The sequence below is a fragment of the Microcebus murinus genome, chromosome 20 (assembly GCF_040939455.1).
Source record: "Microcebus murinus isolate Inina chromosome 20, M.murinus_Inina_mat1.0, whole genome shotgun sequence".
Lineage (NCBI taxonomy): Eukaryota > Metazoa > Chordata > Mammalia > Primates > Cheirogaleidae > Microcebus > Microcebus murinus.
Window position 1 is genome coordinate 36,667,276 of NC_134123.1, and position 26,524 is coordinate 36,693,799.

At 51.0% G+C, this 26,524-nt stretch overlaps 1 protein-coding gene across 2 annotated transcripts; it reads right to left on the reverse strand.

The window, feature by feature from the left end:
* RBSN (rabenosyn, RAB effector) lies at positions 1 to 26,524 on the reverse strand. Of its 2 annotated transcripts, none has more exons than XM_075995918.1 (13): positions 26,304 to 26,524; positions 22,396 to 22,557; positions 21,100 to 21,436; positions 19,855 to 19,995; positions 18,513 to 18,613; positions 17,610 to 17,655; positions 14,965 to 15,126; positions 12,210 to 12,433; positions 10,890 to 10,960; positions 7,818 to 7,904; positions 7,020 to 7,122; positions 5,949 to 6,053; positions 1 to 4,694 (listed from the first exon to the last, which is right to left on the reverse strand). In XM_075995918.1, the coding sequence occupies exons 3-13, from the start codon at positions 21,263 to 21,265 to the stop codon at positions 3,513 to 3,515; spliced, it is 2,388 nt and encodes a 795-aa protein (XP_075852033.1). In that variant the 5' UTR covers positions 21,266 to 21,436; positions 22,396 to 22,557; positions 26,304 to 26,524; the 3' UTR covers positions 1 to 3,512. The 2 variants fall into 2 exon arrangements, with proteins under 2 accessions (XP_075852033.1, XP_075852034.1); XM_075995919.1 differs by lacking the exon at positions 26,304 to 26,524 and adding an exon at positions 23,553 to 25,530.

Here is a 26,524-nt window from a genome sequence, read left to right on the forward strand (position 1 = left end):
TGTCGGTTATTTTATTTTTTATTTTTTTTCTTTTTTCTTCTTCTTTTTTTTTTTTTAACAGACCAACAGCGTGTTATTTTTTTAAAAAAGGTTCCAATACAAGGATCCGAAGTAGTAACATGCAAAGTGAACCTCAAGACATGTTAGTTATGGCGAGATGACCAGCAACGTGGGCCGACCCATTCTGGAGGCTGGTTAGTAGAGGCCAGCCTCCCGTGTTGAGGCCAGCTGACCAAGTCTGGAGGCTGGTTAGTAGAGGCCAGCCTCCCATGTTGAGGCCCACCACCCGGGACGCCACCGTCCCACCGACCTCATGGCTCGTGGGGACTCAGAGGGACGTTTTAAAATCTGAACAGCAAAGAGACACATTGAGCGACAAGTACAGTAACGTGTCCTTAGTGTATTAGGGGAGATTTTGATGCAGGTTCATGAAAAATAAAAAAAATAGATAGGAGATGAAAAAACAAACGAAGAAAAAGAAAAAAAAATAGACGGGATGAAAAAAATGAAAAAACAAAAAAAGAAAAAAACAGGATGGAATAATGAAAAAAAAAATAGACGGGATGAAAAATAAATGAAAAAAGAAACAAAAAAACAAAAAGAAAAAGGGGATAAAAAAATGAAAAAAGAAAAAAATAGACGAGATGAAAAAGAACAAAAAATAATTGATGGGATAAAAAAATGAAAAAAAAAATAGATGGGTAAAAAAATGAAAACAGAAACCAAAAAATGAAAAAAATAGATGGGATGAAAAAACAAACAGAATGAAAATAGGGGATGAAAATAAAATGAAAAAACAAAGAAAAAAAATAGACGGGAAAATACCGAACAACGCGTAAAAGGGAAATGCCAGTTTCCTTCAACGCCTGAATCCCAAAGTCTCCTCTGGATGTCACTGTGACCCGAGTCTAGGGAGACATGGGACCCCACAGCAAGACCTTCCTTGATCATATGGCCGGGCTCAGAGGCTCCCACCTGTCATCCCAGCACTCTGGGAGGCCGAGGCTGGAGGCTCGCCGTCGAGGTCAGGAGTTGGAGGCCAGCCTGAGCAAGAGCCAGACCCCGTCTCTACTAAAAAAATAGAAATTAACCAGACAACTAAAAATCTATATATAGAGAAAACGAGCCGGGCGTGGTGGCGCACGCCTGGAGTCCCAGCTACTCGGGAGGGAGGCCGAGGCAGGAGGCTCGCTGGAGGCCAGGAGCTGGAGGCTGCTGTGAGCGAGGCTGGCGCCCCAGCACTCACTCCAGCCCGGGCGACACAGCGAGACTCTGCCTTAAAAAAAAAAAAAGAGACAGACATAGAGATGTTGTCATATGACGGAAGGCGGCGATTAGCTTCTGGAACTACTTGCGTTTTGGCACGGAGACAGCGTAGACATTTGGGGACACAGAAGTGACAACCTTAGCAAGGGGAGCCGCCCGGCCGGCCACAAAACCCTGCAGGAAGGAAATGGACTTCGGGGACAAAAACAGGCCTGTGCCACCAAGCATTTCGGATGCCCGGAGGCCACAAATGTCTCGAAATAAGCCAAGGCAGCCAGCAGGACTTGTCACTACCAGACGTGTCCCTATTTGTCACCAGAACCCAAACACAAAGCTTCCTCCAATCACCCTGACGTCCCCCCGTTCCCACAATCCCATTAGAGATCCTTTCTCAGATTCGATCGAAAGCTCCAGAAAATGCTAAAATAAAAAAAATAATAATAAAAAAACGAGGCCAGCGTGGAGACCCAGATAACACGATTTTTACACCAAGAGGGGACTTCGCCAGAATGTCGCAAAACTAATTCCGGGTCTACGCACAACCGGCAGCCGGTTCAAAGGATGGCCCAGAGTTAGTTAAAGGGGGCGGTTATAAAGTGACTAGTGGTCGGTTATCGTTCGTTCATTAATTAAGAGGCATCACTCAAGCTGGGAGGCCGAGGCGGGAGGATCGCTCGAGGTCAGGAGGTCGAGGCCGGCCTGAGCAAGAGCGAGACCCAGTCTCTACTAAAAAAAAAAAAAAAAATAGAAATTAACTGGGAAATAAAAATATACATAGAAAAAATTAAGCTGGGTGTGGTGGCGCGTGCCTGTAGTACCAGCTACTGGGGAGGCTGAGGCAGGAGGATCACTTGAGGTCAGGAGGTCGAGGCCGGCCTGAGGAAGAGTGAGACCCAGTCTCTACTAAAAAAACAAAATAGAAATTAACTGGGAACTAAAAATATACATAGAAAAAATTAAGCCAGGTGTGGTGGCGCATGCCTGTAGTCCCAGCTACTCGGGAGGGAGGCTAAGGCAGGAGGATCGCTCGAGGTCAGGAGTTGGAGGCCAGCCTGAGCAAGAGCGAGACCCCATGTCTACTTAAAAAAAAATAGAAAGTAGCTGGACAACTAAAATATATAGAAAAAACGAGCCGGGCGTGGTGGCGCATGCCTGTGGTCCCAGCTATTCGGGAGGGAGGCTGAGGCAGAAGGATCGCTCGAGCCCAGGAGTTGGAGGCTGCTGTGAGGGTGACACCACAGAACTCTAGACTAGGTGACAGAGCGAGACTTTGTCTTGAAAAAAAAAAAAGATGCGTAACTACAGTCTACCCAGAGCAGAGCGGACGTGGGTATCACGATGTCCACATGTCACTTGAGGATTTTGTCCCTGTAAACCAAAGCACCAGAGCGGAGGTGACCACTTCCCTTTCTTTCTGCGCTAAGTTGGAGAAGAGTTCAAGTACTGCGGGGCTACCAGAATGTTCCTAGGAGTTGTTTGTGCTTCTTCAAACATGTCGGTTTCTCAGTACTAAACACTGGCCATAAAACAGCTCATCAGCCCAGCACTCTGGGAGGCCGAGGCGGGAGGATTGCTCGAGGTCAGGAGTTCGAGGCCAGCCTGAGCAAGAGCGAGACCCAGTGCCTACTAAAAAAAAATAAGAAAGAAATTAGCCGGACAACTAAAAATATGTAGAGAAAAAATTAATGGGGCGTGGTGGCGCATGCCTGTAAGTCCCAGCTACTCGGGAAGGAGGCTGAGGTGGGAGGATCGCTCCAGGGCTGGAGTTCGAGACCAGCCTGAGCAAGACCGACACCCTGTCTCTACTAAAAATACAAAGAAATTAATTGGCCAACTAAAAAAAATATATATATATATAGGAAAAATGAGCCGGGCGTGGTGACGCAGGCCTGTAGTCCGAGCTAATTCAGAGGAGGCTGAGGCAGGAGGATCGCTTGAGGCCAGGAGTTGGATGCTGCTGTGAGACTCTGTCTCTCTCAAAAAAAAAAAAAAAAAAAACATGAAAAAGCAGGCAAAACAGCAAATGAGGGCGCTGACCCTTCCCGTTCTAGCTCCCACTTTTTATTATTCGGTCGCCGTGGGGATAATCGCGCAGTGCGCAACGCACACTCCCGTCCCTGGCGTGCGCGCGCGTCTCCGTCCTCGCTCTGGTTCGATCCCCGGCGACGCCACGTGCTCCATCCCGCGCTCCCTGTCCCCGGCTGCGTGTCCCCACCACCACCCCAGCGCCCCCCCCAACGTCCCCGTCACTCCGCGGCGCCCCCCTTCTGCCTGGCCAGCGCGCGCTTCAGCTCGCGCAGGTTCTCGGTGAGGACCTCCACCTCGTCCAGGCGGCCGCTCTGCTTGGCGTCGAAGATGTACGCCTTGATGTTGTCGATTTGCTGGAGCAGGAGCTCCTCCTCGATGCGCTCGCTGTCGCCGTCGAGCCAGTCGCCGTCCGCCTCGAACGGGTTGCTGCCGGCTGTGGAGCCGGCCTCGAAAAACGGGTTGCTGGAGGCCGGGAGGAGGCTCTGTCCGGAGGCCGGGAGACCCTGTACCCCCTCTTCCTCCTCCTCCTCCTCCTCCTCCTCCTCAAAGGGGTTGGGCGCCGGCGGAGGGTCCCGGCCCGCGACAAACGGGTTCCCGACGCCTATATCCTCCTCCTCCTCCTCTTCTTCCTCGTCCTCCTCCTCAAAAGGGTTGTACTCTTTGGGGACTTGCGCTGCGGCCTCCTCGGGGAGGCCGGACGTGGCCTCCTCTTCCGCAAAGGGGTTTAAGGAGGCGACCTCGTCTTGTGGCGGCGGCGACGCGCCACTCTGGGGACGTAACTGGAGGCCCAAAGCTGGAGGCCCCCAGCAAGCCTGGATGGGCGACGAAGGGGAGGTAGAGGCCAAGATGCCCGGAACCGGGGAGGCGCCCAGGTCCAGGGCGCGCGCGAGGCCGCCTCCCGCAGTAGCGGAGGCCGCGCGGGCCTCCACCTGGAACGGCCTCGCTTCTCGGAAGTCCAGGGACTTGGTGCGCGCGTGGAGGCTCAGCGAGGAGGCCGCCTCGCGCTCCCTCTGCCACTCGCGCTCCCGGAGCTTCTGCAGCTGCTCCCGCTGGAAATCCTCCGCCTCGGCCTCCCTTCTGGAAAGCTCCAAGGCCTTCTCCGTCTGCTGCTGGTCGAACTCGTCCTGGAGCTGCCGGAGGTTTTCTTGCAGAGTGCGCAGCTCGGCCTCCCGGCCCGCCGCCCGCGCCTGGCGGATGAACGACGTGATGTTGCGGATCTGCTGCAGCAGGGGGTCGCAGTCCTCCCCGGCGTCCGGGCCTCCTCCTCCTCCTCCGGCCTCCGGGAGCCAGCCCTCGGCCTTCCGCAAGCGGGCGTGTCCCGCGCGGAGAGACGCGACCTCCCCGTTGGAGGCCGGGCCTCTCTGCCTCCCGTCGAGGCTGGGATGGGAGTCCAGGGCGGCCTAGGCGGGGGTGGGAGGGTGGAGATATAGAAATGAGAAGGGGGGTGGGGGACAAGCGAGTCACCAGGGACGGTGGCACCCTGGGGTCCCCGGCTGGCATTCGGGCCCGTTTCCCGCCTTGCACCCACGGGACATCCAACCGCTGAGGTCAAAAGCACGCTGGCCCAGGGGAGGCTGGGAAGGGAGGCCTCATTTCACAGAATAAAATAATGAGGCCCTGGGGCTTCTCATCTCTAATTTTTTTTTTCTTTAAAAAATACATAATAAAAATTATACTCAGAAGATCGGAAGACACAAAGAGAGCTGTAACACTAGGTGTACTGAGCCTGCTGTAGAAGAATAAAGGCTGTTCTCCAAAAAAAAAAAAAAAAAATTATAAATCATCAATCATATAAAACATAAATATAGAAATATATAAATATAACTATAAATAATATATATAGTAAAGAAATAATTTTTTTAAAAAAATCTAAAATTAAGTTAAAAATTTTTAAAAATTACAAGAAAAAACTTAAAACATTGTTATTATAAAATAAAATATTTAGGAAAGAAAAAATTTTTTAAAAATTAAATTACACATAAAAAATATTGAAACACAATTTTAAAAAATTAAATTACAAATTAAAAAATTTAAGAAAAAAACCTTTGAAAAATTAAATTACAAATTAAAAAATTTAAAAAGTTAAATTAAAAAAAGAAAAAATTTTTTAAATTAACTTACAAATTAAAAAAACTTCAAAAAAGAAATTAAAATAATTAAATTACAAATAAAAAAATTTTAGAAAGAAACAATTGTTAAAAAATTAAATTACAGGCCGGGCGCTGTGGCTCACGCCTATAATCCTAGCTCTTGGGAGGCCGAGGCGGGCGGATCGCTCGAGGTCAGGAGTTCGAAACCAGCCTGAGCAAGAGCGAGACCCCGTCTCTACTAAAAAGTAGAAATTAATCGGACAGCTAACATATATAGAAAAAACGAGCCGGGCGTGGTGGCGCACGCCTGTTGTCCCAGCTACTCGGGAGGGAGGCCGAGGCAGGAGGCTCGCTGGAGGCCAGGAGTCGGAGGCTGCTGTGAGCGAGGCTGACGCCACGGCACTCACTCCAGCCCGGGCGACAGAGCCAGACTCTGTCTCCAAATAAAAAAGAAACACGCACACTGGAGGGAGCGATTCGCTACAGCCCGGCCAGACCTCCTGGGAACCCGCAGCAGCGGCCTCCAGTGAAGGCTGCAGATCCTCACCTCCCGACTTCGCTCACCTGTCTCTCCTGTGCCCTCTTCCTCTCCATTTCCTCCTTCCTCTTCCTCTTCAGCTCCTCAAACTGCTCTTGGGTCGGCAGCGACATCAAACCCAGCAGCTTCTCCTGCGGGGAGTCACACACAACCTGACATTGAAACCCTTTTAGTAGAGGCCGGGCGCGGAGGCTCACGCCTGTCATCGCAGCACTCCGGGAGGCTGAGGCGGGAGGATCGCTCGAGGCCGGGAGTTGGAGGCCAGCCTGAGCAAGAGCGAGATCCCGTCTCTACTAAAAAAATAGAAAGAAATTAATTGGCCAACTAAAAATATAAATATAGAAAAAACGAGCCGGGCGTGGTGGCGCATGCCTGTCGTCCAAGCTACTCGGGAGGGAGGCTGAGGTGGGAGGCTCACTCGAGGTCGGGAGTTGGAGGCCAGCCTCAGCAAGAGCGAGACCCCGTCTCTACTATAAATAGAAAGAAATGAGTTGGACAACTAAAAATATACAGAAAAAAATAAGCCGGGCGTGGAGGCGCATGCCTGTAGTCCCAGCTACTCGGGAGGGAGGCTGAGGCGGGAGGATCGCTGGAGGCTGGGAGTTCGAGACCAGCCTGGAAAACATAGCAAGACCCTCCTCTCTTAAAAAAAAACAGGCCCGGGTGCGGTGGCTCACGCCTGACATCCCAGCACTCTGGGAGGCCGAGGCGGGAGGATCGCTCGAGGCCAGGAGGTCGAGGCCAGCCTGAGCAAGAGCGAGACCCCGTCTCTACTAAAAAAATAGAAAGAAATTAATTGGCCAACTAAAAATATATATAGAAAAAACGAGCCGGGCGTGGAGGCGCATGCCTGTAGCCCCAGCTACTCGGGAGGGAGGCCGAGGCAGGAGGATCACTCGAGGCCAGGAGTTGGAGGCCGCTGTGAGCGAGGCTGACGCCATGGCACTCACTCCAGCCCGGGCGACAGAGCGAGACTCTGTCTCCAAAAATAAAATAATAAACGTGCAGAAAACATGACCCGTTGGCCTCAATCTGAGGCCCCGAAGGGCCGGGGAGGCCGACGGCAGCGTCCACACCAGCCCGGGGACTGTCTCTACCTGCACGAAAAGCGTGGCCGAGTGTCGGATCATCCTCTGCAGCCTCAACGTATTCGGGTGGGGCGGAGGCTCCCGGTTCAAGTCCAAGTTCAGGATCTTCTTGCTAGAAGGGGAACGAACACGAGGATGTCGCCCCCATGGCGAGCCACGGAAACTGAGGCTCAAAACATTCTGGAGAGGCCGGGCGCGGAGGCTCGCGCCTGTGATCCCAGCACTCTGGGGGGAGGCCGAGGAGGGAGGATCGCTCGAGGTCAGGAGTTCGAAACCAGCCTGAGCGAGACCCCCGTCTCTACTAAAAAAATTACAAAAAAACGAGCTGGACGACTAAAAATATATAGAAAAAAAAAAAACGAGCCGGGCGCAGAGGCTCACGCCTGTCGTCCCAGCTCCTCGGGAGGGAGGCCGAGGCAGGAGGCTCGCTTGAGCCTCGACGCTGGAGGCTGCTGTGATGAATCGAGGCTGACGCCCCTGCCCTCCGGCCAGGGCGACAGAGCGAGATTCTGTGTCGCAAAAAAGTCACGGAGGGGTGTCAAAACTCAAGAGCTGTCGTCCCCTCTCACAGCCACTATTTTTTAAGGACAGTGGCCTCTACAGTCTCCCTGGGTGAGGCCAGGCGCCCCCTGGTGGCCTCTACATTCCCCCAAGCGAGGCCAGGCGCCCCCTGGTGGCCTCTACAGTCCCCCCGGCGAGGCCAGGCGCCCCCTGGTGGCCTCTACAGTCGCTCCAGCGAGGCCAGGCGCCCCCTGGTGGCCTCTACAGTCCCCCCGGCGAGGCCAGGCGCCCCCTGGTGGCCTTTACCTTAAGGCGTCTATGAGCTCGTACATTTTCTGCACTTCCACGCGGAGGTCGTTGGCGAGTTCGAGACTGTAGGTCGTCTCGCCGGCGCTAGGGAGAAATCACACACGTGGTGTTTTTTTTTTTGACTTTTTATCGGAGTATATATTTTTAGTCGGCCGATTCATTTCTTTCTATTTTTTTTAAGTAGAGACGGGGTCTCGCTCTTGCTCAGGCTGGTTTCGAACTCCTGGCCTCGAGCGAGCCTCCAACCTCGGCCTCCCATCGCGCTGGGATGACAGGCGTGAGCCACCGCACCCGGCTAATTTTTTCTATATATATTTTTAGTCGGCAAATTAATTTCTTTGTATTTTTTTTTAGTAGAGACGGGGTCTCGCTCTTGCTCAGAGGCTGGTCTTGAACTCCTGGCCTCGATCAAGCGAGCCTCCGGCCTCGGCCTCCCAGAGTGCTGGGATGACAGGCGTCAGCCACCATGCCTAATTTTTATTCTATATATTTTTAGTTGGCCAATTAATTTCTGTTTTTAGTAGAAACAGGGTCTGGATCTTGCTCAGAGGCTGGCCTCGAACTCCTGATCTTGAGCGAGCCTCCCGTCTCGGCCTCCCACTGTGCTAGGATGACAGGTGTGAGCCACCACGCCCGTCTAATTTTTTCTCTATATATTTTTAGTTGGCCAATGAATTTATTTGTATTTTTAGTGGAGACGGGGTCTCGCTCTTGCTCAGGCTGGTTTTGAACTCCTGACCTCGAGTGATCCTCCCGCCTCAGCCTCCTCCCTGAGTAGCTGGTACGACAGGCATGCGCCACCACGCCCGGCTCAATTTTTTTCTGTGTATTTTTAGTTGGCCAATTAGTTTCTTTCTGTTTTTAGTAGAGACGGGGTCTCGCTCTTGCTCAGGCTGGTTTTGAACTCCTGCCCTCGAGTGAGCCTCCCGCCTTGGCCTCCCATTGCGCTAGGATGACAAGCGTGAGCCACCGCGCCCATCTAGTTTTTTCTATATATATTTTTAGTCGGCCAATGAATTTCTTTCTATTTTTTTTAGTAGACACGGGGTCTCGCTCTTGCTCAGAAGCTGGCCTCAGACTCCTGGCCTCAATCAAGCGATCCTCCAGCCTCGGCCTCCCATTGTGCTGGGACTACAGGCATGCGCCACCATGCCCGGCTAATTTTTTTTCTATATATTTTTAGCTCTCCAATTAATTTCTTTCTATTTTTTTAGTAGAGACGGGGTCTCGCTCTAGCTCAGGCTGGCCTCCAACTCCTGACCTCCACTGAGCGATCCTCCCTCCTCGGCCTCCCAGGGTGCTGGGATGACAGGCGTGAGCCTCCGCGCCCGGCCAGGGTGCTGGTTTCCACCGGAAGACACCACAGGGACAGACTCCTGCCTGGGAGGCCGAGGCCAGCCTTCATGGTCGTCACCAAAGCAAATACGTCGGAACTTACTTATGCCGGCCCACCTTCCCTCAGCAGTTTCGCTCCATCTAGCGAGATGTGAGAAGTGGTTCACTGAATGAGTTGGTTCCACCACGTTAGAAAACAAACACACTTAGCTTTTCTCACTCAAAGACTACCCAGGGAGGCCAGGTGGGGAGGCTCACGCCTGTCATCCCGGCACTCTTGGAGGCCGAGGCGGGAGGATCGCTCGAGGCCAGGAACTCGAAACCAGCCTGAGCAAGAGCGAGACCCCGTCTCTACTATAAATAGAAAGAAATTAATTGGCCAAGTCATATATAGAGAGAAAAAATGAGCCGGGCGTGGTGGCGCGTGCCTGTGGTCCCAGCTACTCGGGAGGGAGGCCGAGGTGGGAGGATCGCTGGAGGCCAGGAGTCGGAGGCTGCTGTGAGCGAGGCTGACGCCACGGCACTCTAGCCCAGGCGACACAGTGAGACTCTGTCTCAAAAACACAACAACAACAACAACAAAATACAAAAAATAAAAATAAAATTTGGTTGATACGGTACTTCTGGGTGGTAAAAATAAAGATAATTAAAATAAATAAATGATAAATAAATAAAAATAAAATAAAATAAGAAAATAAAAATAAAGAAATAATAAGAAAATAAAACAAACGCAAAAAGTAATAGAAAAAGAAAAAAATGATAAAAAAATAAAAATAAATACAGAAAATAACAAAAAAAGAAAGAAATGATAAAAAAAATAAAAATAAATACAAAAAATAATAGAAAAAAATGATAAAAAATAAAAATAGGCCGGGCGCGGTGGCTCACGCCTGTAATCCTAGCTCTCTGGGAGGCCGAGGCGGGCGGATTGCTCGAGGTCAGGAGTTTGAGGTTGCTGTGAGCGAGGCTGACGCCACGGCACTCGTTCTAGCCTGGGCAACAAGTGAGACTCTGTCTCAAAAAAAATAAATAAATAAAATAAAATAAAAATAAAAATAAATACATAAAATAATAAAAAAGAAAAAATGATAAAAAATAAAAATAAATAAAAATAACAATAAAAAAAGAAAAATGATAAAAATAAAAATAAATGCAAAAAATAATAAAAACAGAAAATAATGATAAAAAATAAAAATAAATGCAAAAAATAAAGAAAAAATGATACAAAATAAAAATACAAAAACTAATAAAGAAAATAACGATAAAAAATAAAAATAAATACAAAAAAATAAAAAAGAAAAAAATGATAAAAACACAAAAAAGAAGAAAGAAAAAAATGATAAAAAATAAAAATAAATTTAAAAAGGAAAAAATGATAAAAAATAAAAATAAATTTAAAAAATAAAAATAAATTTTAAAAAAATTTGAAAAATCACACAAAAATAAAGAAACAAATGAAAATAAATAACCCACAAAAAAATAAAAATGAATAAAAACAAACCATAAAAAGTAAACATAGACGATATATAAATAAGAAAAAGAAAAAAATTCATGAAAAATGAAAAAAAATAAATAAAATCAACAAACATAAAAAAAATAATAATAATAAGGGCAAAAAAAAGAAAAAAAATAAATAAAAGGGGGCATGGCTGGGAGGCAGGAATTTCCGCTCCTGTCCCCTGGGGAAGGGACTGAGGAGGCCAGCGACGCCCGGGGTGCGGGGCAGAGCCTCACTTGAGGGACGCGGCCATCCTGACGTATTCCGGAGCTTTCTGGTCCACTTTGTCCATGCAGAGCCGCAGTTTCTGACGACGGAAAGAGGGGAGTGAGGTGACGCCCTCGAGCCTGGGGAAGCCCGCCCAGGAAGGAGGCGCCACCAGCAGACACGGATTAAATTTAGTTCATTATCAGCCGGGCACGGAGGCCCACGCCTGTCGTCCCAGCGCTCTGGGAGGCCGAGGCGGGAGGATCGTTTCGAGGCCAGGAGGCCGAGGCCGGCCTGAGCAAGAGCCAGACCCCGTCTCTACTAGAAATAGAAAGAAATTCACTGGCCAACTAAAAAAAATATAGGAAAAATGAGCCGGGCATGGTGGCGCATGCCTGTCGTCCCTGCTACTCCAGAGGGAGGCCGAGGCAGGAGGATCGCTGGAGGCCAGGAGTCTGAGACCAGCCTGAGCAAGAGCGAGACCCCATCTCTACTCAAAAAAAAAAAAAATGGAAAGAAATTAATTGGCCAACTGAAAATATAAATATAAAAAATAAATGAGCCGGGCGTGGTGGCGCATGCCTGTCGTCCCAGCTACTCGGGAGGAAGGAGGCTGAGGCAGGAGGATCGCTTGAGCCTCAAAGCTGGAGGTTGCCTCTTGAGCTAGCCCGACACCACGGCGCTCTAGCCCGGGAGACGGAGTGAGACTCTGTCTCAACAACCAAAAATAAAATAAAATCCATCAATCAATCAATAAAGACAAAAGGGAATCCCATCATTCAGGGAGGCCGAGGAGGGAGGATCGCTCGAGGCCAGGAGCCCGAGGCCAGCCTGAGCAAGAGCGAGACCCCGTCTCTGCTAAAAAAAAGTAGAAAGAAATGAGCTGGACAACTCAAAATATAAATATAGAAAAAAACGAGCCGGGCGTGGAGGCGCGTGCCTGTCGTCCCAGCTACTCGGGAGGGAGGCCGAGGCGGGAGGATCGCTCGAGGTCAGGATTTAGAGACCAGCCTGAGAAACAGCGAGACCCCGTCTCTACTAAAAAAAAAATAGAAAGAAATGAGCTGGCCAACTAAAAATATACAGAAAAAAAAAAAAACATGAGCCGTGCGTGGTGGCGTACACCTGTCGTCCCAGCTACTCAGCGGAGGGAGGCCGAGGCAGGAGGCTCGCTCGAGCCTCGAAGCCGGAGGCGGCTGCCTCCTGAGCCCGCCCGGTTGTCCCAGCCACGGCCCTCGTCTCCGACCGACCCCCCCCCGACCCGCGGGACCGGCCTCCCCTTCCCCCCACCCCGGAGTGCCAGGACTTGGGGAGGCCCTGGGACCCTGGAGGCCGGGCCTCGCTGTCACCTGGTAGAGGCCGGCGACCTCGGGCGTGCGGTCTCTCTCGTCCAGGCGCTCCTGGTGCCTGAGCAGGGTGTCCTTGCAGTGCCGGCAGGTGCGGATGAGGCCGTCCTCCTCCCTGTCCTCCAGAAGGGAGGCCGAGCTGCCCACGCTGCCCACGCTGCCCCGGCGGGACTGGCCGGGGCTGGCCTCCGCCCCCAGGGCCTCCCGGCTGGCGCTGGTGAGCTTGTCTGCGAGGAGGGACGGAGGGGGCCCACAGTGAGCCCCGCTGTCCCCGCTGTCACCCCCTCTGTCCCCCTCCACCGGGTGTTTGGGTTCCGTTCGGAGGCAGGAGGACAGAGGAGGCTCAGCCTCCAACCACCCGAAAAATCTTGGAGGCCGTCCCCGCCCGGGATTAGAGGCGTGTTGGGAGGTGGGGAATCAGGAAACAAAGGGGAGAACCGGGCCCGGGGCCCATGGCCCATCCCGGCGCTCCGGGAGGAGGCCGAGGAGGGAGGATCGCTCTGGAGGCCGGGAGCTGGAGGCCGTCTCTACTTAAAAATAAAAAAAAAAATAATAACAGAAAGAAATTAACTGGCACACAAAAATATACACAGAAAAAACAAACAAACAACAACAAAAAAAAAACGAGCCGGGCGTGGTGGCGCGTGCCTGGAGTCCCCAGTCTCTACTCGGGAGGGAGGCTGAGGCGGGAGGCTCGCTCGAGCCCAGGAGGCCGGAGGAGGCTGCTTGTGAGCGAGGCTGTCTCCGGCCCGGGAGACAGAGCGAGACTCTGGCTCAAAAAAAATAAAAATAAAATAAAAATAAAAATAAAGAACTCTCCCAGGGGACCACGCGGTCCACACGGCCTAAACTACTCACTTTCTGATCCTTTACCCAAAAAAAAAAAAAAAAAATTATTAATAATAATAATAATAATTGTATCCCGGCGCCTCACAGGGATCAACAAGTGAATAAATGCAGATCCCCACGGGGCCGTCACTTTTCCAGAAGCGACCGGGAAACTCCGGTCCTTTCCCGCCAAACCAGCCCCTTGGGCGGGACGTGTGCGCATCTGCCCCGTCAGAGCCCGACCCCCGGGAACGCGCCCTTAGCAACCGGCTTGGTTACGGCAGCTGCAAGGCCTGAAGGGCGACCCCTGTGCGTTTGTCGTTCCCCGGGGGGTCGGGGGGCGGGACTTCCCGTCTCCCGAGAGCTCCCTGGGGGGGGGCCGGATGGGAGAGGTCTGTTCTAGAAGGTTCTAGAAGTTTCTAGGAGGTTCTAGAGGGGGAACGGGATCCGTGAGAATCCACAGCTGGGCTTTTTTCAGAGCCGGGAAGGACATTCCAGCAAGTAGACGTCATCCCTCCGCCGGAATGTCCAGAGACCGGTGACTTCTAGAGGGTTCTAGAAGGTTCTAGAAGTTTCTAAAGGGGAAACGAGAGCCGCGAGACGCCGCTGCTGGGCTTTTTTCCAGAGGAAGGATGTTCCAGCAAGTAGACGTCATCCCTCTGCCGGAATCCCCAGAGACCGGTCAGTTCTAGAGGGTTCTAAAAGGTTCTAGAAGGTTCTAGGAGGTTCTAAAGGGGAAACGATAGCCGCGAAATGCCGCTGCTGGGCTTTTTTCCAGAGGAAGGATATTCCAGCAAGTAGACGTCATCCCTCTGCCGGAATCCCCAGAGACCGGTCAGTTCTAGAGGGTTCTAGAAGGTTCTAGGAGGTTCTAAAGGGGAAACGATAGCCGCGAAATGCCGCTGCTGGGCTTTTTTCCAGAGGAATGATGTTCCAGTAAATAGACGTCATCCCTCTGCCAGAATCCCCAGAGACTGGTCAGTTCTGGAGGGTTCTAGAAGGTTCTAGAAGTTTCTAAAGGGGAAACGAGAGCCGTGAGACGCCGCTGCTGGGCTTTTTTCCAGAGGAAGGATGTTCCAGTAAGTAGACGTCATCCCTCTGCCAGAATCCCCAGAGACTGGTCAGTTCTAGAGGGTTCTAGAAGGTTCTAGAAGTTTCTAAAGGGGAAACGAGAGCCGCAAGACGCCGCTGCTGGGCTTTTTTTTCAGAGGAAGGATGTTCCAGTAAATAGACGTCATCCCTCTGCCAGAATCCTCAGAGACCGGTCAGTTCTAGAGGGTTCTAGAGGGTTCTAGAAGTTTCTAGGAGGTTCTAAAGGGGAAACGATAGCCGCGAAATGCCGCTGCTGGGCTTTTTTCCAGAGGAAGGATGTTCCAGAAAGTAGACGTCATCCCTCCGCCAGAATCCACAGAGACCGGTCAGTTCTGGAGGGTTCTAGAAGGTTCTAAAGGGGAAACAATAGCCGCGAGACGCTGCTGCTGGGCTTTTTTCCAGAGGAAGGATGTTCCAGTAAGTAGACGTCATCCCTCTGCCGGAATCCCCAGAGACCAGTCAGTTCTAGAGGGTTCTAGAAGGTTCTAAAGGGGAAACGGGAGCCGCGAGACGCCACTGCTGGGCTTTTTTCCAGAGGAAGGATGTTCCAGCAAGTAGACGTCATCCCTCTGCCAGAATCCCCAGAGACCGGTCAGTTCTGGAGGGTTCTAGAAGGTTCTAGGAGGTTCTAGAAGGTTCTAGGAGGTTCTAAAGGGGAAACGAGAGCCGCGAGTCGCCGCCGCTGGGCTTTTTTCAGAGCGGGGAAGGACGTTCCAGCAAGTAGACGTCATCCTTCCGCCGGAACCCACGGGGACCGGGTCGCGAGAGATAAATGATGCTTGTCTGGTTTTGGGGGGCTGGAGAGGGGGGAAGCGCGGGGGTGCAGGGGGGGACCTACTTGCCAGGGGGAGCCCGAGCCCCTGCGAGCACCTGCCGCAGAGGACGGACCCGCAGAGCCGGCAGTGGTGGCGCCGCTGGCGGACGCTGAACTTGCTCCCGCAGTCCGGGCAGAACGGGACGTCCTGGTCGGGGACCCAGGGCACCACGCGCCTCTCCAGGGCTTCGGGGGAGGGGACAGGGCGGGCGACAGACACATACGTGTGCGTGTGAGAGAAGAGGAAGAAAACATATGCATAAAAGAACAATATATATGTGTGCAAAAGAAAAGAAAGAGATGTATAAAAGAAAAGGAAAAAAACATAGACGTAAAAGAAAAAACATATGTATATAAAAGAAAAGAAAAAATATATATATATAGAAGAAAAAATATGTATAGAAAAGAAAAGAAATATATATATAAAAGAAAAGGAAAAAAGTATGTAAAAAAGAAAAGAAAAAATATATATATTCATTTTCACTGTAGTTAGCTAAAAAAAAAAAAAGAAAAAATATGTATAAAAGAAAAAATATATGTATATATAAAAGAAAAAATATATATAAAAAGGAAAGAAATATATATAAAAGAAAAGAAAAAATGTATGTAAAAAAGAAAAGAAAAAATATGTATAAAAGAAAAAAATATATATAAGAAAAAAATACATATATAAAAGAAAAGAAAAAAATATATATAAAAGACAAATATATATAAAAGAAAAGAAAAATATATAATATGTGTAGAAGAAAAACATATATAAAAGAAAAATATAAATGTAACAAAAAGAAAAAATATATATAAAAAATATATACATAAAAAAGAAAAAATACACATATAAAAGATATATATAAAAGAAAAATATATATATAAAAGAAAAATATATGTATAAAAGAAAAGAAAAAATATATATAAAACAAAAATATATGTGTAAAAGAAAAATATATATATAAAACAAAAATATATGTATAAAAGAAAAAATATATATAAAATAAAGATATACATATAAAATACATAAATAAATATATGTGTATATACATATATATTTATATTTTTTCCCATTTGGGAAAAATAATAAAGTAAAACCTGTATTATTATTATTTTTATTTTAGGGGGGAGGGAAGAGTCTCGCTCTGTCGCCCGGGCTGGAGTGAGTGCCGTGGCATCAGCCTCGCTCACAGCAGCCTCCGACTCCTGGCCTCGAGCGAGCCTCCTGCCTCGGCCTCCCTCCCGAGTAGCTGGGACGACAGGCACGCGCCTCCACGCCCGGCTCGTTTTTTCTATATATTTTTAGTTGTCCAGCTCGTTTCTTTTATTTTTAGTACACACGGGCTATCACTCTTGCTCAGGCTGGCTTTGAATCCTGATGTTGGGCGATCCTCCCACCTCGGCCTCCCAGAGTGCTGGGATGACAGGCGTGAGCCACCGCGCCCGGCCCACATTTTTTTGTTTATCTCAGCATAATATGGGTGTTATACTCTAGGAGGCCGAGGCGGGAGGATCGCTCGAGGTCCGGAGTTGGAGGCCAGGCTGAGCAAGAGCCAGACCCCGTCTCTACTAAAAAAAACAGAAAGAAATTAGCTGGACAACTAGAAATACATAGAAAAAAAATGAGCCGGGCGTGGTGGCTCACGCCTGTCATCTCAACACTCTGGGAGGCTGAGGCAGGAGGATCGCTCGAGGTCAGGAGTTCGAGGCCAGCCTCAGCAACAGCGAGACCCCGTCTCTGCTTAAAAAAGAGAAAGAAATGAGCTGGACAATTAAAAAAATATAGAAAAAACGAGCCGGGCGTGGAGGCTCACGCCTGTAGTCCCAGCTACTCTGGAGGGAGGCTGAGGCGGGAGGCTCACTCGAGGTCAGAAGTTCGAGACCAGGCTGAACAAGAACCAGACGTGGTGTCTACTAAAAAAACAAAGTTCATTAATTAGCTGGACAACTAAAAATATACAGAAAAAAACTGAGCCGGGCGTGGAGGCGCGTGCCTGGAGTTCCAGCTACTCGGGAGGGAGGCCGAGGCAGGAGGCTCGCTGGAGGCCAGGAGTCGGAGGCTGCTGTAAGCGAGGCTGACCCCACGGCACTCACTCTAGCCCGGGCGACAGAGCCAGACTCTGTCTAAAAAAATAAAAAAATAAACAAAATAAAATAAATAAAATAAAATAAAATAAAATAAAATAAAATAAAATAAAATAAAATAAAATAAAATGAAAAAATAAAATAAAATTAAATTAAATTAAAATAAATAAAATAATAAAATAAAATAAAATAATAAAATAAAATAAAATAAAATGAAAAAATAAAATAAAATTAAATTAAATTAAAATAAAATGAAATAAATAAAATAATAAAATAAAATAAAATAAAATAAAATAAAATGAAAAAATTAAATTAAATTAAATTAAAACAAAATAAAATTAAAAAATTAAATTAAATTAAAAAATAAAATAAAATAAATAAAATAAAAACCATAAAATAAAATAAAAAATAAAATAAAACAAAATAAAATAAAAAAATAAAATAAGTAGGCCATTTGAAAAAAAATTAAAATAAAACCCGTATTATGATGAAATAATAATAATAAAAAAAAGGGACAAAAAAATAAATAAATAAATAAATAAAGGGGATCCGGGCAGGGACATTGACGAGAACGGAGGCGAGGCGAGCTCAAAAGTTACCTCGAATCTTGGCAGATTCCATATTGGCTCGGTCGAACGCAGTCAGCTGACGGAAAGGGAAACAAAGTCACGCGGGGTCGATGAGCCGGGTGACATCTCTGCACGGGCCGCCCTTTCCCCCGTTCACCCGCCAAGCAGGAACGACACGGCCGAGCCGCCAACCCGAACGCCGGTTACACTAAATGGCAAGTGTTCCAGGCCGGGCGCGGAGGCTCACGCCTGTGGTCCCAGCACTCTGGGAGGCCGAGGAGGGAGGATCGCTCGAGGTCAGTAGTTCGAGGCCAGCCTGAGCAAGAGCGAGACCCCGTCTCTCTTATAAATAGAAAGAAATTAATTGGCCAACTAATATATATAGAAAAAAGAAATTAGCCAGGTGCGTTGGCTCACGCTTGTCATCCCAACACTCTGGGAGGCCAAGTAGGGAGGCTCGCTCGAGGTCAGGAGTTGGAGGCCAGCCTGAGCGAGAGCCAGACCCCGTCTCTACTAAAAAAAAAAAAGAAACAAATTAGTTCAACAACTAAAAATACATAGAAAAAAGAAATTAGCCGGGCGCCGTGGCTCACGCCTGTCGTCCCAGCACTCTGGGAGGCCGAGGCTGGAGGATCACTCGAGGCCAGGAGTTGGAGGCCAGCCTGAGCAAGAGCGAGACCCGTCTCTACTAAAAATAGAAATAAATTAATTGGCCAACTAAAAATATATATAGAAAAAACGAGCCGGGCGTGGAGGCGCGTGCCTGTGGTCCCAGCTACTCGGGAGGGAGGCCGAGGCGGGAGGCTCGCTGGAGGCCAGGAGTTGGAGGCTGCTGTGAGCGAGGCTGACGCCACGGCACTCACTCCAGCCCGGGCGACAGAGCGAGACTCTGTCTCAAAAAAATAAGTAAATAAATAAAACCACAGAATTTACCTTCTCTAACCTGATTATCAATTTATTGACCTCGACGACGTAGTGATCGATTCTCGCGGCTCGGTGCTTCTTGAAGTCGGAGAGGTGACTCCGCACGGCGCCTGGGGGGAGGGAGGGGAACGGGGGTGCTCAGGGTCACCCCGACTCTACCTCGCAGGGCCTTCTGGGCGTGGTGACTCACGCCCGTCATCCCAGCACTCTGGGAGGCCGAGGGTGGAGGATCGCTGGAGGCCAGGAGGTTGAGGCCAGCCTGAGCAAGAGCGAGACCCCGTCTCTACTAAAAAAAATAGAGAGAAATGAGCTGGACAACTCAAAATATATAGAAAAAAAAAAAATGAGCCGGGCGTGGTGGCGCATGACTGGAGTCCCAGCTACTCGGGAGGGAGGCCGAGGCAGGAGGATCGCTCGAGGTCAGGAGGTCGAGGCCAGCCTGAGCAAGAGCGAGACCCCGTCTCTACTATAAATAAAAATTAACTGGCTAACTAAAAATATGCACAGGTTGGGCGCGGTGGCTCACGCCTGTCATCCCAGCACTCTGGGAGGCTGAGGAGGGAGGATAGCTCAAGAAGGTTACGAGGTCGAGGCCAGCCTGAGCAAGAGCGAGACTCTGTCTTTTTTTTTTTTTTTTTTTTTGAGACAGAGTCTCGCTCTGTCGCCCGGGCTGGAGTCAGCGCCGTGGCGTCAGCCTCGTTCACAGCAGCCTCCGATTCCTGGCCTCCAGCGAGCCTCCCGCCTCGGCCTCCCTCCCGAGTAGCTGGGACTACAGGCATGCGCCCCCCAGGCCCGGCTCGTTTTTTCTATATATGTATTTGTAGTTGGCCAATTAATTTCTTTCTATTTATAGTAGAGACGGGGTCTCGCTCTTGCTCAGGCTGGCCTCTAAATCCTGACCTCGGGCGATCCTCCCTTCTCGGCCTCCCAGAGTGCTGGGATCACTCGCGTGAGCCACCGCGCCCGGCCTACATCTATTTTTCCTCGGCCAATTAATTTTTATTTTTACTAGAGACGGGGTCTCGCTCTTGCTCAGACCAGTCTCCAATTCCTGACCTCCAGCGATCCTCCCGCCTCGGCCTCCCAGAGTGCTGGGATGACAGGCGTGAGCCTCCGTGCCCGGCCTCATTTTTTTTTTCTATATATTTTTAGTTGTTGAACTAATTTCTATTTTTTTTTTTTTTTTTAGTAGAGACGGGGTCTCGCTCTTGCTCAGGCTGGCCTCCAACTCCCGACCTCCAGCGATCCTCCTGCCTTGGCCTCCCAGAGGGTCTATTTTTTTTTTTTTCTTTTTTGTTTTTTCTCAGCCATGTGATTTAGGGTGTCCTCAGAGGCGGGAGGGCTTTCTCACCAAGCTCTTGGGGTTCCCACATGTGGGGGTCCACCCCCCCATAGCTGAAGGACTCGTATCCGGGGCTCCCCGACTCGGCCCGATCGTCCGCCTCTCGCTTCAACAACTTGTTCTTCGCTTTTTTGGCCTTCTGGACGAGACCTTGACAAGAAAGAAAAAATGGAACAGAGAAAACAAATGAAGCCATGGAGCACCATCACAGAGTCACGGGAAATCTCAAAAAAAAAAGAGAATGGAGGCTCACGCCTGTCGTCCCAGCACTCTGGGAGGCCGGGGAGGGAGGATCGCTCGAGGTCGGGAGTTGGAGGCCAGCCTGAGCCAGAGCGAGACCCCGTCTCTACCAAAAATAGGAAGAAATTAATTGGCCAACTAATATATATAGAAAAATAATGAGCCGGGCGTGGAGGCGCATGCCTGTCGTCCCAGCTACTCGGGAGGGAGGCCGAGGCGGGAGGATCGCTGGAGGCCAGGAGTTGGAGGCTGCTGTGAGCGAGGCTGACGCCACGGCGCTCACTCCAGCCCGGGTAAGAAAGTGAGACTCTGTCTCCCAAAAAATAAAATAAAATAAAGTGGGTCTTTTTGCCTGTCATCCTAGCACTCTGGGAGGCCGAGGTTGGTAGATCGTTTAAGCCCAGGAGTTCGAGGTTGCTGTGAGCAGCCTCCAACTCCCGGCCTCCAGCGAGCCTCCTGCCTCGGCCTCCCTCCCAAGTAGCTGGGACTACAGGCATGCGCCTCCACGCCCGGCTTAATTTTTTCTCTATATATTTTTACTTCTCCACCTAATTTCTATTTATAGTAGAGACGGGGTCTCGCTCTTACTCAGAGGCTGGCCTCCACCTCCTGGCCTCGACTGAGCGATCCTCCCACCTCGGCCTCCCAGAGTGCTAGGACTACAGGCGTGCGCCACCGTACCCCGCTTGTATATATTTTTACTTGTCCCCCTAATTTCTTTCTAATTTTAGTATACACGGGGGTCTCGCTCTTGCTCAGATGCTGGCCTCCACCTCCTGGCCTCGACTGATCGATCCTCCCTTCTCAGCCTCTTCCCAGAGTACTGGGACTACAGGCGTGAGCCACCACGCCCGGCTTACTTTTTTTCTATATATTTTTACTTCTCCACCTAATTTCTATTATCTATCTTCTTCACCTCCCGGCCTCGACTGATCGATCCTCCCTCCTCGGCCTCCTCCCAGAGTGCTGGGACTTTAGGCGTGAGCCCCCTCGCCCGGGGCTGCGGCCTCTTACTCTTAATCTGGCCCCTGACATCCCGGTCTTCCCCGGAGTGCTCCTCCTCGTAGTGGCAGTGGAGCTGGTGGAAGGTCTGCAGGTCTTTGAGGCACAGGGGACAGAGGAACCCCTCCCTGACGTCCCCCGGGTCATCGAGGGACGCCATGGCGCCGGCCTCTCTCATCCTCGGGGTGGAGGCCTCATCCCCGGAGTCCCCTCGACTCCTCGAATCCGAACGCGACGGGAGGGGGGGCGGTTCGGCTTCGCCAGGCTAGACGCCGATCAGGACGGCCGAGTGGCTCCGCCGGGGGCGGAGGCCCTGGGCGACATTCCGTCCTCCGGAGAAACCGGGACCCTGAGCAAGAGAAGAAGAAAGGGAGGGAGGGACGAGATGCAGGTTGAGGCCGGGCCCGGCGGAGGCTCAGCGCCCGTCGTCCCGGCTACTCGGGAGGGAGGCCGAGGAGGGAGGATCGTGCTCGAGGTCGGGAGTCGGAGGCCGGCCTCGTTAGCAAGAGCGAGACCCCCTGTCTCTACTAAAAAAAAAAAAAAAAAAATAGAAAGAAATGAGCTGGACGACTAAAAATATAGAGAAAAAAAATTTAGCCGGGCGTGGTGGCGCACGCCAGGAGTCCCAGCTACTCGGGAGGGAGGCCGAGGCGGGAGGATGGATTGAGGTCAGGAGTTGGAGGCCAGCCTGAGCAAGAGCGAGACCCCGTCTCTAATAAAAAAAAAAAATAGGAAGAAATGAGCTGGACAACTAAAAATATACGTGAAAAGTTAGTCAGCCTGTCATCCTAGCACTCTGGGAGGCCGAGGCGGGAGGATCGCTCGAGGTCAGGAGTTGGAGGCCAGCCTGAGTAAGAGCGAGGCCCCGTCTCTACTAAAAAAATTAGAAAGAAATGAGCTGGACAACTAAAAATATATAGAAACAAACATGAGCCGGGCGTGGTGGCTCACACCTGTAGTCCCAGCTACTCGGGAGGGAGGCTGAGGCCGGAGGATCGCTCGAGGTCAGGAGTTTGAGACCAGCCTGAGTAAGAGCCAGATCCTGTCTTAAGTAAAAATAGAAAAAAACTAGTTGGACAACTAAAAATATATAGAAAAAATGAGCCGGGCGTGGTGGCGCATGCCTGGAGTCCCAGCTACTCGGGAGGGAGGCTGAGGCAGGAGGCTCGCTTGAGCCTCGAAGCTGGAGGCCGCTGTGAGCGAGGCTGACGCCACGGCACTCACTCTAGCCCGGGCCCCAAAAGTGAGACTCTGTCTCAAAAAAAAAAAAAAAAAGATAAACAGAGAACATCAGGGCGATTTTCTTACACTCATTCCAACCCGTCCAACTTCATAATCTCTTTCGCCGGTGACAAAATTCTTGACGTCCTTGTCACCAAGGAGAGATTTTTTTTTTTTTTTACTTGACACTCTTTTTCTCGATCATTTTCTTTAAGCACATCTCTCGAGCTCTTGATATCTGGAAGGCGCCTGTGTTAAAAATGCAAAGGTGCAGAAACAAAACCTAAGCGTCACACGTCTTGCGGTCGCAAAAAACGAAAACAACAAAAACACTAAAACTAAAACAACCAAAGAAACGAACAAACATCCTAATCTCGGCCTAATGAGGAACATTAGAAACCTAATATTGAAAAATAAAGTAAAAGAAAATAAATGACTCTCTGATTTGTTGGGAACAAAAAGAAGGAAAAAAAAAAGAAAGAATAAGAAAACAATTTGAAAATTAAAAAAAAAAAAAGAAAAGAAAAAAAAAAAACTCTTTCAAATTTTGTAATGGTAGAGAACTTTCTTTCCAATGAGCCTACTAGAGTTTATAAGCCAGTAGCAGTGAGGTTAATATTCTCAAGATTTGAAAAACAAAAAAAGGATTTAGTGCTTGGGCAGGCGCGGAGGCTCACGCCTGCCATCCCAGCACTCTGGGAGGCCAAGGCGGGAGGATCGCTCGAGGTCAGGAGTTCGAAACCAGCAAGAGCGAGACCCCGTCTCTACCATAAATAGAAAGAAATTAATCGGCCAACTAATATATATGGGAAAAAAAAAAAAATTTAACCGGGCGTGGTCGTATGTGCTTGTAGTCCCAGCTACTCGGGAGGGAGGCTGAGGCAGGAGGATCGCTTGAGCCTCGAAGGTGAAGGTTGCTGTGAGCTAGGCTGACCCGGGTTGCAGAGCGAGATCCTGTCTTCCTATCTCTTAAAAAAGAAAAAAAAGAAAAACCGGGGGGGCAGGGGGACAAGGACACTATACGTAACGTTAACATTTGTACCCTCATAATATGCTGAAATTAAAAACAAAAAACAAAAAAAAACGCTACTGCAAACCCCCAACAGGACCCCGCAACCACAACCGAACACACATACAAACACACAAGTCCCCCTAATTAGAAACCGGGTAAGAAAATGACATAAAAATGAAATCTACACGTCCTGCAACTCGGTATCCAACTCGAATCCTCCCTGGCCACCTACCGTGTTTTCTCGAAAATCAGACAGGGTCCTCTATTTATTTTTCCCCCAAGAAGACACCCCAGGGCTCGTTTTCAGGGGAGGCGTTATTTTTTTGTAAGTACGGCTCAACCATCTACGTTGATTCAAATACGGTGAAGTTGTGGGTTAATAGGTAGGTCTTATGTTCGGGGGGAAACACGGTACTGCATAGACGACGACACGTCCCACTCAACCGGGGTCGCGCTCCCAACCACGCAGGGCCACCACCCACCCGGCTCAACGCGACTCTGCACACACCTCCTCACACCCCACCGCCTACTTGAGATGACAGGTGACAAATGTCACTCACCCCGTAGACACGGCGCAAAACGCTTACGAACAGGCTCCGCGCAAATTCGCAACGCAAACGCTTCAAATCCAAACGCCCCGAAGAATCAAACGTGCCACCACTGGGGAGACCCCACCCAGTGTCCTCTCGCCTGCTTGACTGTCCCTATCCCGGGGACCCCGCACCCTTGCACACTTGAGAGGAGAGGTGACAAATGTCACGCACCCCGTAGATACTGACAGGCTGCGCGCAAAGTCGCAACGCAAACGCTTCAAATTCCAACACCCGGACAGAAGATCCAAACGCGCGACTGCTGGGGAGACCCCACCCAGTGTCCCCTCAGCTGCTTGACTGTCCCCACCCCGGGGACCCCTCACCACCACGATCTTGACAGGAGAGGTGACAAACGTCACCCACCGCGTAGACGCGGCGCAAGACGCTTACCAAGAGGCTCCACGCAAATTCGCAACGCAAACGCTTCAGATCAAAACGCGACAACTTGGGAGACCCTCACCCAGTGTCCCCTCGGCTGCTTGACTGTCTCCACCCCGAGGACCCCCCACCATCGCACTCTTGAGCGGAGAGGTGACAAACGTCATGCACCGCGTAGACGCGGCGCAAAACGCTGACGAACAGGCTCCGCGCAAATTCACAACGCAAAACACTTCAAATCCAAACGGCCAGAAAATCCAAACGCTCCACCACTGGGGAGACCCCTTACACGCCCAGTGTCCCCTCGGCTGCCTGACTGTCCCTGGCCAGAGTCATCCACACCACCTCACTCCTGAGAGGTGACAAACGTCACGCACCGCGTAGACGCGGCGCAAAACGCTGACGAACAGGCTCCGCGCAAATTCTCCACGCAAATGCTTCAAATCCAAATGCCCGGAAGAATCAAACGAGCCACCCCTTGGCTACTTTTACTGTCCCCGCGCTGGGGACCCCGCATCACCGCACTCTTGAGAGAAGAGGTGACAAACGTCACGCACCGCGTAGACACGGACAGGCTGAGCGCAAAGTCGCAACGCAAATGCTTCAAATTCCAACGCCCGGACGGAAGATCCAAACGCGCGACCGCTCGGGAGGCCCCACCCAGTGTCCCCTCGGCTGCCTGACTGTCCCCGTCCGGAGTCGTCCACACCACCCGCCCACCAGTCGTCCACCACCTCTTGAGAGGTGACAAACGTCACGCACCGCGTAGACGCGACACAAAACGCTGACGAACCGGTTCCGCGAAAATTCGCCACGCAAACGCTTCAAATCCAAACGCCCGGAAGATCCAAACGCGCGACCGCTGGGGAGACCCCCCCACCCAGTTTCCCCTCGGCTGCCTGACCGACCCCGTCCGGAGTCGTTCACACCACCGCACCCTTGAGAGGAGAGGTGACAAACCTCACGAACGGCGTAGACGCGGCGCACAACTCTGACCAACAGGCCCCGAGCAAATTCCCAACGCAAACGCTTCAAATCCAAACGCCCGGAAGAATCAAACGCGCCACCCCTTGGCTGCTTTACTGTCCCCGCGCCGGGGACCCTGCACCACCGCACTCTCGAGAGGTGACAAACGTCACGCACCGCGTAGACGCGGCGCTACACCAAGTTGCCAACAGGCCCCGCGCAAATTCCCAACGCAAACGCTTCAAATCCAAACGCCCGGAAGAATCAAACGCGCCACCCCTTGGCTGCTTTACTGTCCCCGCGCCGGGGACCCCGCACCACCGCACTCTCGAGAGGCGACAAACGTCACGCACCGCGTAGACGCGGCGCAACACGCTTGCCAACAGGCCCCGCATCAAATCCAAACGCCCGGAAGATTCAAACGCATCGGAGACCCCGCACCACCACACTCTCGAGAGGCGACAAACGTCACGCACCGCGTAGACGCGGCGCTACACCAAGTTGCCAACAGGCCCCGCGCAAATTCCCAACGCAAACGCTTCAAATCCAAACGCCCGGAAGATTCAAACGCGCCGGGGAACCCGCACCACCGCACTCTCGAGAGGCGACAAAAGTCACGCACCGCGTAGACGCGGCGCTACACCAAGTTGCCAACAGGCCCCGCGCAAATTCCCAACGCAAACGCTTCAAATCCAAACGCCCGGAAGAATCAAACGCGTCGGGGACCCCGCACCACCGCACCCTCGAGAGGCGACAAAAGTCACGCACCGCGTAGACGCGGCGAAACAGGCCCCGCGCAAATTCCCAACGCAAACGCCTCAGATTCCAACGCCCAGACGCAAGATCCAAACGCGCGACCGCAGGGGGAGACCCCGCCCACCCGCTGTCAAACCCCGACCGTCCCCGTCGGGAACCGTCTACACGACCCCGAACGGCCGCGTCCTCACGGCCCCCAACGCTCCGGATGCCGCCCCGCCCGCCACACCCACCTCCGCGGCCCGGCCCCGTCCTCACCCCCCACCCCAGGGACGGCCGCAACCCCTGACCTCTGACCCCGAGCGGGACCCCCCTCCGTAACCCGCGGACGGGCCCCCTCGGGCGCACAAACTCCCGTCCCGTCCTCCGTTCGCGGCCTCCGGGCCTCGCCCGCCGCTCACAGGGCGGCCGCGGCCGCCATTCCTCGCTGAGCTGCTCGGCGCTCGGCTAGCGCGCCTGCCGGGGGCGCCGGAAGCGGAAGTAAGGCTGCCGCAGACGCGGCGAGCGCCGA

Coding starts and splice junctions, on each gene's coding strand:
- RBSN (XM_075995918.1), bottom strand. CDS start 21,265: ATGAGAGAGGCCGGCGCCATGGCGTCCCTCGATGACCCGGGGGACGTC. Junction 12,434..14,964: donor GCTCGGGCTCCCCCTGGCAA/GTAGGTCCCCCC, acceptor CCCTCCTCGCAG/ACAAGCTCACCAGCGCCAGC. Junction 4,695..5,948: donor AGAGGGCACAGGAGAGACAG/GTGAGCGAAGTC, acceptor ACCCCCGCCTAG/GCCGCCCTGGACTCCCATCC.